Source organism: Salarias fasciatus, chromosome 6 (genome assembly GCF_902148845.1).
Source record: "Salarias fasciatus chromosome 6, fSalaFa1.1, whole genome shotgun sequence".
Classification (NCBI taxonomy): domain Eukaryota; kingdom Metazoa; phylum Chordata; class Actinopteri; order Blenniiformes; family Blenniidae; genus Salarias; species Salarias fasciatus.
The window spans coordinates 8,981,900-8,995,249 of record NC_043750.1 but is presented as its reverse complement, the minus strand read 5'-3'; the positions used below and the strand labels follow the sequence as shown (position 1 = coordinate 8,995,249).

The 13,350-nt window shown below is 44.0% G+C and overlaps 1 protein-coding gene across 12 annotated transcripts in view; it reads left to right on the top strand.

Annotated features, from left to right (window-relative positions):
* The window catches only part of LOC115389900 (ribonuclease inhibitor-like), a 31,222-nt gene extending 18,716 nt beyond the window's left edge, over positions 1-12,506 (top strand). For 4 of the 12 annotated variants that reach the window (XM_030093474.1, XM_030093475.1, XM_030093473.1 and 1 more), the window contains 9 exons: positions 412-455; positions 1,576-1,667; positions 2,233-2,294; positions 5,652-5,866; positions 5,984-6,240; positions 7,384-7,497; positions 8,545-8,686; positions 8,850-8,945; positions 11,825-12,506. In XM_030093474.1, the coding sequence (XP_029949334.1) occupies positions 412-455; positions 1,576-1,667; positions 2,233-2,294; positions 5,652-5,866; positions 5,984-6,240; positions 7,384-7,497; positions 8,545-8,686; positions 8,850-8,945; positions 11,825-12,120 (1,318 nt within the window). In that variant the 3' untranslated portion in view covers positions 12,121-12,506. Of the gene's footprint in view, positions 1-411; positions 456-1,262; positions 1,366-1,575; positions 1,668-2,232; positions 2,295-5,651; positions 5,867-5,983; positions 6,241-7,383; positions 7,498-8,544; positions 8,687-8,849; positions 8,946-11,824 lie in introns of those variants that run through there. The other 8 variants (XM_030093481.1, XM_030093480.1, XM_030093483.1 and 5 more) reach the window with 5 other exon arrangements.
* The last annotated feature ends 844 nt before the right edge of the window (positions 12,507-13,350 follow it).

Sequence of the window (13,350 nt, the reverse complement as noted above, 5' to 3'; positions counted from 1 at the left end):
ACTTTGCATAATCATCCCTTTGGCAATTTATTGTGAAGCTATGTGAGCTCCCTGATTGGTGCAGGAGCGTTCATTTGTGGTTTCAAAGATGAGGACACAATAGAAGTTCTGCTGACTGTGATCAGAAAGTTTCTTTGAAAATGCTGCAGTGAAATTTAAATACCTGCAAAAGCTAATGTCTGAAGAAAATGGGAGATGTGAATGTCAGCTGCATTGGTACAGAAATAACGAAGAGTTTTAATTTTGAAATGTTGAAATTGATATTGAAACAGGCCTGACAGAGGGAGTGATGGACAGATGCATGTTTGTTGTGGTTGATGTCTAATCTTTCTTCTTCTTTTGCTTTTTGTTATCTTGGCTTGTGGCTGTGCTGGTTCATTTGCGTATTTACTTACAGTTTTTACCCCACAGGCACATTGTGCAGATAAAGATTCCTACCAAGCTCCATTTCAGAGGTGTGTATTGACTGAAAACATACATGCTTAGGTTATGGGTTGAACCCAGGCCAGACCTTTCTGTGTACGGTTTGCATGATCTCCCTGTGCAGCAATCCCACAAGAAGACCTTGGCGTTCCTGCTTGTTTTTCCTCATCTGAGCACAGTAGCAGCAGACTGCTTACCCCATCCTAGGAACCTGTATCTCTGGTTTAGTCTGTGCTCTCACTGCTCTGGTGCCGTGTTTCCCCATCCTGGTCCTCAGCCCCTCTGTCCAACATGCTTTACGTGTTTCCTTCTTCCAACACACCTGATTCAAATGATCTGCCCATCATCAAGCTCTGCAGAATGTGTTGGAAGAGGGAAACGTCTCAAACATGTTGTACAGGAGGGCCAGAAGACCAGGGTGGGCAAACACTTCTGTAAAGTACTTCCTTCTTACCTCGGTATCACGCTCCTCCTCTGACTGGTCTTGGCTGCTCTCAGGTGTGCCTGGGTGTCTCTCCATTTCCTCTGTCTTCAGATGTGTTTTGCTTTTGAATTGATTTGCAATGATTCTCTTAGAGCTGTTTTCCCACTACAAAGTCAGACCATTCAATTCAGCTTTATAGACAAAACTTATAACACCAGTGTCACCAGAGACGTGTAGACCAGCAGAATGACTCTCAGTAGTTTAACTGCTCAAGTACATAACTGAGAACTGTGCTACATGCTACATGCTAAAGGGTTTTGGGGTTCACACTCAGCAATGCTGCATGCTGAACATGATTTAGGTGTGACTGATACACTCACACAGGAGTGATCTGGTGCGTGTGTGCTTCACACAGCGAGCTGAGTCTACAGTCTACAGTCTGCAGTACCCACAAGGCAGTGTGTCGCTAGACGCTGTGCTCCGTGCCGGGGGGACTGACCACTGTATGGCTGTTGGAGGTGTGTGTAGCAGAGCCTGTGTGAGGTGCTTCGCAGCAAAGCATAGCCTTCACGTATTGTTTGTAAAATAGAGTATGAATTAGTCTCTTTTGTATTAATACGTTCTCATTTCGATACTGAAGTGGCGAAAGGTTAATACTCGTACTCGTCCTTTAAAAAAAAGCTATCACTGCATCCCTGATTTTCATTATTTTGAAATTATTTTATCAGGTCCCATTAATAAACCTCCATCAGACAAATCACACCTCACACTGGCTTCAAGCAGAGGAAACACACAGGATGAGAAAACAGAGGTGAACATGGTGAGTGTCCAGATTGTGTTCATACTGAGTTCTACTCTTCTAGCCTCTGTGACTCTATTTTTCACGTGTTTAAAATCCCTAACCCGAACCTTTGGCGGAGTCCTTTATTCCTGAAGTTCTTCTTACAGCACATCTCAGGACATGATCAATGGTCTCCACCTTTTCCGATAGTTTCTGTTAGTGTCTGTTCTTTTATGTGAGAGGAATTGAAAGGCTGAAGGTTTAACTTGAGGTGGAACTCTAAGGTGTTTGTTTTTTTTAAAAGAAATGCTCTGAAATTTACAGACACTCTCCCACTTTTTATTCATTATTTTTTCAAAACTTGGACTGCCACCTCATGATCCTCTTCTCATGGCCTTCCTGAACCCGTTGAACCCGTTGAGTGCTATGTCAAACTATGATTCTGCTTCCTGTCTAACCTGTTGGCAATGGAAAGTCCTGTAAAATGTCATCTGAGAATAAATTAAACACACACACACACACACACACACACACACACACACACACACACACCTGTTATGTTGCGTTCTTTGAAAACTAATTTGGGATTTCGTGAACATTTCAGCTTCAGGGCCCCTCAAAGTTTCAGTCGGATAAATTTGATGAGCATGGAAGGATCTCTTACAGGTAATGACACTTTCATTCATCCAAATATTGTTTTCTCACAGACTACAGGAGAGACAAATGTTAGTAGCATGTAATAGTGAAACATGTTGAGTGAGAAAAGGAAGAAGCTCAGTGAAGGTCCACAAGCGGTCTAAGGCTGCTTTCATCCCAGGAAGTCTGGGACTCGGCTCTCCTGTGCAGGTGTGGGGGCAAGAATCATCCCACCTTCATTTGGTTGGGCTTGTGTACACACTGCACTTCTGAGAGCGGATCATCGACGGTCCAAACACACCGACATCATGCAATTACAGCAGCTGTTCATTTGGGGGCACTGTCGGTCGAACTGAAGACTGACCAGACAGGCAGAAGAAGAAATCTGAAACTGGAAGTCCCGCCCCGGCTGCCAGCTAGCAGTTAGCGGCTAAAGGCTAACCACAAACAATCATGATTTATAATAATTTAACCATCTATCAATAAGCACTTGCTCTTCTTAACTTCTCCATGTCCGACCTCTGACCTCTCGACAGTTTCTAACTCTTTCTTTATGCGTCTGTTTCTTCTGACTGGCGTCATTGATCTTGTTTATTCTGCTGTTCAAATGCATTGAGCTCCACATGACGTCCTCTCACTGCAGCGGTTGGACAGTCTGTAGATCTGGATCGAGGCCTGCCGATCCTGGGGCTCTGGGGTTCGCCTGAAAGATCTTGACCTGAGTTCAGGGGAGCGTTCAAACATGCATAAATGATAAGGATTTTCCCAGAACGTCCTCATTTGGTCTAAAATCTGGATTTCACAGGGTTGGTGTGAAAGGGCCCTAAACCTACAGCAGCCTCACTAGAAAATGGTCCAGGGTGTCCTGAAGCAGTCTTAACTGTTAGCTTTATCAAATTGAAAAGTTTTTAGCCTGAAAAGCAGAGACTGTGTCAGCCTCCTTATGCTCCTTCATGCTTCCCATGTCCGAGTGTGTGCACGGACCACATTGGTCCATGTGAGGTAAAGATCGTCATCAACTCCTGTCCACCAGTATCTGCGCAGATCCCTCCGTGTAGCACGCACCATGGCAAACAAAGATGGACGCCAACCATGAAGAGCGACTGTGAAGCATCAGGCAATACCCCCATCTTTATACTCCTGGTTTGAAGAACTACAAAGACATCCAGATGGTGAAAAAAATTAGACCGGACAATGCAGGGATGAGAAGGCCTCCCGACAGAAGTAGAAGTATCTCCGTGATCACTCTGGAGCCAGACATAGTTGCCCCGAGGAGGCGGGTCTTAGTAGCAATACAACCAATCATTGATTGAAATTACTGAATGATATGAAATTAAACTATTATTTAATGGCTGCCATTTGGGGTGAATTTAAGGTCGCCCATCACTGTCTGTTTTATCAACACACTGAAATTGAAGAATGATGAATCGCCGTGCCTTACAAATTTATCAACAACCACGACACATTGCTTGTCTGTCTCTGGGGATGTGTGGATCAGCGCGCTTGCATGGAATGCATATCATCACGAGCCCAAAAAATGTGCCATGAGAGGAAGCACGTTGTTGGGGTTTATGATTGGTAATTGGGAATAAATTGCTAAAGTATTGATTACTGGAAGTAATTGATTACTTTAAGTAATTTTGTTACTTATTAATTTGAGTAAATTTTCATTTACCAATTAATAATTGCAGGTCATTAACAGTGGATCACCAATAACAATGACTTACAGCATAATAAACTGTTTAAAGTGAAGCACCAAGTAATTTAACCCAACATCAATTATTATTAATCAGAATAAACTGTCATTTATTCATTAATAATGTTAAATAATCAGCAAATTATTGATTAACAAGGTGCTATTAATTAATCGATAATGCCACAAATTATTATTTACTGGAAATGGGTAATTTACAGAAAATGAGCTGAGGGAAGTTGTGAATTACGCATTATATAAACCTGTGGGTTATTTAATTAATAATTCCGGGGCACCACCTCGTCAGAGGAACATTCATTACCAATTTTCAGTCTCAAAGATGGAAAAATAATTTAAGCTGGTGGTTAATCTTTGGATAAACACCGTTAAATTATCAGAGAAGGTGTTAGATCGAGCTCAGGCTGATACAACCAGGACATTTGTCACAAAACACACAAGAATGAATTGTCCAGTTCAGTTAATGAGTGTTTATTAACAATGTCTATTACTAATTAACACATGATCAACAAAACAGAACATATTCAACTTGCAAGCAGTGTGTGTGTGTGTGTGTGTATGTGTGTGTGTGTGTGTGTGTGTGTGTGTGTGTGTGTGTGTGTGTGTGTGTGTGCGCGCGCGCGCCTGGAGACGCACGAGGAGGAGGAGGAAGTGTTAACCCGTTCGGAGCGTGGCCCGGTGGGGCCTGCTGTGGTTCCGTGTACCGAGGGCCCGGACCGGAGAACCGGACGCCTCTTTTCCTCCACGTGGACCCCTCCAAGAGCCCAGGGTTCTTCTGGACGCAGAGAACCCATCGCTCTGATCTCAATCGGGTTCTCTGCGTCCAGAAGAACCCTGGCATCCACGTGGAGGAAAAGAGGCGTCCGGTTCTCCGGTCCGGGCCCTTGGTTGGTTCTTGGTCGGCTGCAGTGGGAGGAGAATGGAGGAGCTGTAGCGGTGCAGTCTTGCTGGTGTCTTCGGTCCACTCCAGGGGAGTCCCTGCCGTTCTGCTCCGCTGGGAAAAGGGGTTCACCGGTGAAGGAAAGATGGGCCCAAGAAGTCCCTGCCAGCGGTCAGTTCGGTACCGGGTTTAGTCCGTGAGAGAGACGTGTTGCGCATGTCCTACCGAGACAGAAACTTAAGTTGAACTAAAGATGGCGCATCTGGTGACTCTGTTTGACTGGCGGGTGGAGCTCCCGCCCCCAGGGTCTGCTTGGCCAATCAGACGGTGATCTGGGTCCTCCGTCCTCTGCTCTGGGGAGGAGCCTCACAAGCGCCCTCGTGAGGTTGGCGGTGGTATTGCACCCTTATCTGGTTTTCTTCCACTGTGAGGAGAGATGAGCGGCCATTACCTGAGGGTTTCTTTGTTCTGAGCACATGGTGGAGGAGATGGGCAGCCATTTTGAGGCTCTGTGGACCATCAAATGGTGCTGGCCCTCCTGCTGGGGGAAGAAGTTCCTCTGTTTTGTTCTCGAGAGCTTCAAAGTCTGCTGCGTCTCCACTACAGCGGGGGTCATGTCTCCTCTGTGACGGGGGACAGTATTCGCAGACAACATGACTCCGGGTCATGTCTTAGCTGGATCTTTCCCATTAATATTTCCATTAATGTGTCCCCAACAATGTTCTTATCACTGACGAGGACAGGCGAACTAACAAACGCACAGATCTAGGCTTAACACTTGGCTTGTGCTGCACAGGTTCACAGGCCTGGGTCCCGGTGTATTCCTGTGTCAGCTGACTGGACTGGGCTTTACAATGACTCGACAGGGAGAGTTATTGTTCAGGATCATCCAGTGGGACGAGGAACTCCTCCAAGCGGCTGGAAAAGTCCCTGCAGGTCCCCTGTTTAAGATTGAAGGTACGACCAACGCTGTCTCCCAGCTGCACCTCCTGCACTGTGAACCAAACCCCGGTAAGTCTGTCTCGGTTGGCGATAGAAAACCTGCATCCTTGAATTATTTGAATGACATGGTGTGAAAACATTTGGGATTTCACATGATTTGGACTTCAGGTCTCTTTGTATTTGCAGCATGTTCTAATGGTCTGTCTGTGGCCCACATGGTCGAGGAGGGAATGAACATCCTTGAACCACTGAAGATAAACGATACCCATGTTGTTGTGGATGTCAGTCACTTCTCTGCCTTTGGCCTGGTTATAAATTTCTTCAGAGATATCATTAAAAGACCAATAAGAAGCCAGGTACTGCTGTTCCACCATCCGACCTGGACTGAGGACCTCCAAAAAGTCAATGTCTTCCTGCTGCCAAAAAACATTCCTCTGGAGGAGGTAAGAGAGCACTGTCAGTTCATAAGAATGAATCTGGCAACTTTTTCCCAACAGGAATATGGAAGTGTTCCTGCTCCTTATATTTGTTTTTAGAAGTTTCTTTACTGTCAAGTAATAATTGACCCGTTGCCCTCTTGAGACATGGGCTAAATCACACATGTGAAAGTCTCAACCTTTAAAGATGGATGGATGGATGGATTTTTTGGGGGGGGTAGCAGGAGTCTTTCCATTCAGACCTAATGGCAAGGATTGGTCAGAGTTTTTACAGGCTTGCTGCTCTCTCGGCAGTGTGTTTCTTTTCTGTTTTATTGATAAATACATAATGGATTGATGACTTTCAGGTAGGAAAGACCATTTCACCCAGTCTAACAAAACGTGTTTAACAGGATTGCCAACCCTTTAAGTCTCAAAGAAGACATAAGTCATTTTTTTCTTGTGCAAGTGAAGGCAAGTGTAGTCCCATGATCGGTCAAGTCAGCTTATTTTCATTTTCTGTTTTTATTTATAGTTATCCTATTTTAAATTGTATCTGCTCAATTTTGTTGAGTTTTAAAGCCATGTTTACACCGTTATCTGTTTTTAAGCAATACCGGGAGTATTTTAGCTTGTAACTACTCCATATTTGAATCAGTATTTCATTTATTCCATCTCAAATATTGTTCAATCGACTTTGAAAACCTGATTGACTGCGGTTACTTAGTTTAAACCACATTTTTAGCTTCTGTACCACAAAGCCCCTCTCCTCAGACAGAGTGTGGGATGTAAGTATAGACAGAGGACTGACAGACAGGGTATTGAGCTAGTCATAACAACGCCTCTCAGCCTGCGCTCATATCAGGTAATATTTGGTATGAATTTGATTTATGTCAAAAAAAGAAACAGGAAATCAACGACACTCAAGTCATTCAAGTTGCTGTGTCTCAAGTCAGCTTAACAATTTCCAGTCTCTCGATGCGCTCAACACACACACATGCTGTGAAGATTTTGCTGTTGTTCTGCCTTTTGCTGCTGCTGCTTGTCAAACACATTTGAATTATAAGAAGGTTACTGTGGAGTTTGATGACTGAAAAGTGAATGTAAGTTAAAGATGATTATACACTCTGAATGGAGTATCCTGTTTAAAGCATTGTCTTACTTTTGAAGGCAAAATCTCAACAGAGAAATGCAGAGTACATTGACGCCACGTCTCTCTGTGAACTGATTGAAAACCACTGTTACACTCTGGCTTGTCCTGAGTCAACCTTGGTACAACCTAAGGTGAGTATTTGCAGCACATCACTGGCAGATGTGCTCTCAGACTGCCAGTGACTTAAAGCTATAGTACGTAACTTTGGTCGCCCTCTAGCGGAATTGTGCGTTCTTACAACAATAAAGCCGCAGAAAGCTTCTGTTCAAGCAGAGAGCTTATTACAAACAGGAGACAAGGTGCCTGCTAATTTGTAACGGTTAGTGGATTTGCGAATGTGTGATTATTACCGTGTGACATTATGTTAGCAGGCTGCTAACATTACAACATAATGTTCATTGCACCATTTACAAAAAATAATAAAGTACTTATATAATTATAAACCAAGTCACTTACTTATCCAACAGCAGCAAGGCCACATCTGTGTCTGCCCAATTTCTGCTGTCAACGCTGTCCACCGAGGAAAAGCCACGCCAATACAAATCCTCGTTTGCCTTCTCCGTCGGTCACTTTCCCTCTTCACCAGCAATTCTTCTGCCGACCATCCAGGCTTTTTATATTTTGGTGGTAGGATCCACTTCAGGACTCTTTCTCGGCCGTTTCTTTGGATTATCCGCCATGCCGCTTCCCCATTCTGCCTGAGCTCTGCCTGTTGCTATGAGACCCTCCCGTCCTCCCCCTCCCTTCTTGTTGTGACGTAAAATGCGTAATTTCCTGCGCGCCAGCGCGAGAATGTCACCGGTCGACACGCAAAGCAAGAATTATATATATAGAAAAATCCCGCAACATGTTAGAGGAGCCGATCGGCTTACAGTAATCTGCATGTTGTCATCTCCACTAGTGGCTTGGCTAAAACGGACACTCATAGACATTTAAAAGTTACACACTATAGCTTTAAGTCACTGGCTGTATGGCACAAAACAATTCAAGAATGAATTCTTTCCAAATGTAGATGAACTCATTATGATAAATTGACCTGTAATAACACATTCTCCAAGATGTGTGACTGTAACATGCTAAAAGCATCATTAGGGGTGTAGTCCTCTTTATTTTTCATTATTTGTACATAATTATTTGTAAGCTCAAAAGTTAATTTATCACCCTGCTACAATTGACAGAATTCAAAATTTTACTCAAGCTTTGAAACAGTAGACCACCCGAACTTTGAAATTCACCTAAAGCGGACAACCAAGGGCGGCACTGTGGTGGTTAAAGGCCAGGATGGGACCACTGCGTGGGAATATTACATGACACTCACTGGTAAAGAAAGTTTGACTCCCTTACTGTTGGTTTTTAAATCTTCGTTCTCTGGTTTAACTGTTCCTAATGATGTAATAAAAAACTATGTTAGCATTACATCAGCATGACTTGTGAAAATGTCTGAGTGTACGTGGTAAGTCTGGAATCTCACCCTTTGCATCAGGCTCAGGAGGGACTTCAGCCTCAAGCTCCACCTCCCAGTCAGCCCAACCTCCAGCCAATGATCCCTCCTTGGCCCCTCTTCGAGCTGATGTCTCAGGTGAGAAAACGCTGTTCAGAGCAAGACACATTTTTCTTTAAATGGCAAAACGCCTGTGTGGCTCTCACTTCTAACAGTATGTGCAAACCTGTAATTAAACCAGGTGATCTTAATGCTGTGACGGAGCTTCGTTTCCATAAATCTTTCACTACTGGGATTTTTTTTTTTTTTTTTTGTGGAATGAGCAGCATAGCCACATTTTAATATTTTCTTTGACTGCCAAACAACTTTTTCCACTGCTGAGTCTTGTTAGGTGGATTGCAGTCTGAAAGACTGTGGCTCCATTCTCTTCAACCTCATACGATGAAAGAAGCCTTTAAAATACTGTGCTCTGTGACGCTGAGCCTTTTCTTCATGGATATTCAAGATTCAAGATTCAAGATTCTTTATTTGTCATTGGCCAGCGAAATTACAGCAGATCCACTATAGTGCATAACATTCATAAAAGTTCTACAATATAACAAGCAAATAAGACACGAGTGAGAAAAATCGACAATAGTTAAAGCTCGTGTCCGGAGTTTCCGTTCGTTTCCATTGTATGTATCATTTTTCAACAGAGCTTAAATGTGTCAGTCTGGTTCGATACTACAATATAATATTAGCATAAAGCAATATAAAAATTTATTTATGAGCCCCGCCTTCGTCTCATAGGCCCCCATGTTGTCCGAAAAAGCGCCGGTCAGCTTCAGCCAATAGATTTCCAGCTTCCGCCTTGTCGTGCCGTCAATCAACATGTGATGCAGCCAGAGCGCACGGCCGCTCGCCCAGCAGAGGAGAGTTAGCTCTGCAGCAGCCGCCGCGCTCACCTCGGATATATCCACTGTCTGCTGAACATCCACCGTAAACAGCTGAACATGGAGGATGCTGTAGGACTCGGAGGCTCTCACTTTCACCCGACGGATAATAGCGTGCACAATTAAAGGGGCGTGGCTTGGTCGCTCATGAAAGCAGAGGGAGGGCGGAGCCTCCAGACGTTGGATTAAAAAAAAACTCTCTCTTTCAAAACTCCGGACACGAGCTTTAATAGAGTATTCGATGATGGGTGAGGAGGGAGAGGGACTATATACAGAGTAATAATGTCACATTGCACATAGGAAATATAAATAGTTGGAAAATAAGATAGCAGGTATTGCACATGGTAATATGGGTGCATAGGTGGTGGTGTCAATGTTGCACGTGGGAAATGATACACAGTGATTTATGTAGATGTTCATGTTGAGTTCAGTGTTATAATTACCCAGGGGAAGAAGCTGTTTTTGAGCCTGTTTGTTCTGCTCTTGATGGATCTGACCCTTCTAACAGAAGGCAGCAAGCAGAGCAGGTGGTGGTTGGGGTGGTGGAAATCCTTCATGATGGCCTTGGCTCTGGTAAGGCACCTGGAGTTGGCGATCGTGTCCAGGGGGGGGCAGCGGACAACCGATCACCGTCTCAGCTGTTCTTGTGACCCGCTGCAGTCTTTTCCTGTCAGCCACTGTGCTGCCAGCAGACCACACAGAGATGGCATGCACCAGCACGCTCTCTATTGTAGCCCCATAGAAAGAGACCAGCAGGTCCGTCTGCAGCCTGGTCCACTTCAGGACTCTCAGAAAGTGGAGGCGCTGCTGGGCTTTTCTGACCAGAGATGTTGTATTGGCCGCCCAGGACAGGTCCCTCGAGATGTGGGCCCCGAGGAACTTGAAGGTGGGCACCCTCTCCACATTGACACCTTCGATGCGGAGGAGAGGAGGGTCAGATTTGCGCCTGCGAAAATCCATGACCATTTCCTTCGTTTTGCAGGTGTTCAGGGTGAGGTTATTCGCGTCACACCATTCAGTTAGCCGCCGGACCTCATCCCTGTAGGCTGAGTCATCGTCCTCAGTGATCAGCCCTACCGGAGTGGTGTCGTCAGCGAACTTGATAATGGTGTTGCATGGATGTATGGGTGAGCAGTCGTGTGTGCCGATGGTGTACAGGAGAGGGCTCGGCACGCCGCCCTGAGGAGAGCCGGTACTGAGCGACGGGGCGGATGAACTGTTACCAATTCTCACCGATTGTGGGTGGTCAGTGAGGAAGTCTTTGATCCAGGCGGTTGTGGTGGGGGTAAGCCCAGGTCAGCCAGCTTAGATGTAAGGACGTCCGGGATAATGGTGTTAAAGGCCGAGCTGAAATCTATGAAGAGCATCCATATGAAGAGGATTAGGTTTGGTCCCAGACTGTGGCTGCAGAGATTTTTTTTTTCTCAGTATCTCTCTGCATTGTGACTGACTGCAGGAAGCCTGGTTGTTCAGTGGCCGAGGTGTTTTCCCACGCCATCACTCTTCATCCGCCTGCAGACGGCAGCCTGCAGAGTGTTCCCTGTCTTCTCCACACATCACATCTACAGTCCATGTTCTGTAGGCAGAATCTGGACTCACTGCTGATTCCAACATTCCTCCAGGATGTATTGCACGTATGGCTGACCCCGGTGTTACTGGACCCGATGGTGATGCTGAGACGTGACAGGTCAGGGGTTACTGTGCAGCCCGCCCAGACTGACGTTATCACTCTGCATGCTCTGGGTTCACAAGAAGCTTAAAACAGGATTCAATATCAGCAGCGGAGAAGAGCTTGAGGTCTTTTGATGTTTAATTTAGTTTCAGGGTATTCTTTGTTTAGTGGACAAGTTGCCAACATGACTTGAGTTTGAGTTTTATTTACTCAGCACTCATTAAAAAAGTACTGCAAGGAGGGAACCAAGCCTAAAGGACATGTGCAAAGGTTCCACTCCTTTCAATGATCACATACAATTTTACATTTCTGATGTGATTCAACCTTCTCCATTTGTGCAATGTTCAAAGTTAAGATATTGTTCCTGTTCATGAATGATGAATACATTAATTATTTGATGTCTTATTTTGAAGGTCCTGATTCAACAACACGAGATCTGCAAACCTCAAAGAAGAAGCTGTTATCTTTTCGGAATGGGTTTATTGAATCAATCAGCATGTCTAATTTACATCAACTGATGGACGAACTTCTGCAGACGTGTGTAATAAATGACCGGGAATACCAGGATCTTCGAGACGTGGCGCCGACAAGCCGTGCAGCAACTGCACTGATCGACATGGTGCGGAACAAAGGAGGAGAGGCTCTTAAAAAAATGATGGAGGCTCTTTCTCAAATAGACCCACATCTTTATTCACACCTGAACAGTTGAAGCCGGTACGTTGTCGTTTCAGACTCTGGAGGAGTTTGGATTCTGCCATAAATGGCTTCAATGTTTTTGTAAAAGGTGAGCAACATGAAATGTATCAGTTTTAGTGTACAGACGAAGGATGACAGCACATTTGCTTTGCTGTTTTATAGCTTATAGAACAGAAATACAGTATTAATCCCAGAGGGAATTCTTGTAATATTCTGTAGCTCAACATACAAATTAACACAGAATAAATAACATCAATCAATCAATCAATCAATCAATCAATCAATCAATCAATCAATCAATCAAACTTTATTTGTAGAGCACTTTTTCATATTTATAAAAACAATGCAAAGTGCTGAACAGTAAAAACAAAAGAATAAAAACCGCACCATCAATCAGTATATGCCACACACACGCACACGCACACGCACGCACACACACACACACACACACACACACACACACACGCATGCACGCATGCACGCACGCACACGCGCGCGCGCACACACACACACACACACACACACACACACACACACAACAGACACACTCCGAATTATTTGCACACAGCAGAGGAGACATGGCATGGCACTAAGCATCATGGGAAAACACTACCAGTACATATAAGTTAAAATGTCAATTGACAGAATAAAGTTAAATAAGTAATATTGAATCTGGATATATACAGTTTATGTCACCGGAGCGACTGAGCAGGACATCACGGAGGGACGATAATCACGGTATAATCTTTACATTAAATGTATGTCTTGAGTTTTCTTATCGGCCATGAATACAAAATGACCTCATGTTGAACAGATCCAGTTCATAACCTAAGTGGGAAATCAGCTTTTGCACACCAACTCTGAGATAATGCCTTTAAATGTGTGTGTTTATGCACTTACTACATGCACAAAGAAAAAAAAAAAAAAGAAAACTTGCTGATTTATGGTGAATTTATAGAATGGGTGAAATAACTTGGTGTTATTGCTTAATTGTTTGTCTGTCTTTATTTTGAACTGTACATATTACTGCATTTGTCAAACAAAGAAAAAAAGAAAAAAGAAAATGTTTGAAAAGGAGTCGGGGACGACAGCCTTATTTATCCCCACCCCTACTTTCTCAGGGAAAAACTTTGAACAAAAACTGCTTCTACGAATCTTCTCAATAAAACAGATCCTCGTTAACAACAGAAATGGTATTATATATTCATGGACTTAAAAAAACATATTTTAAATATTTACATAC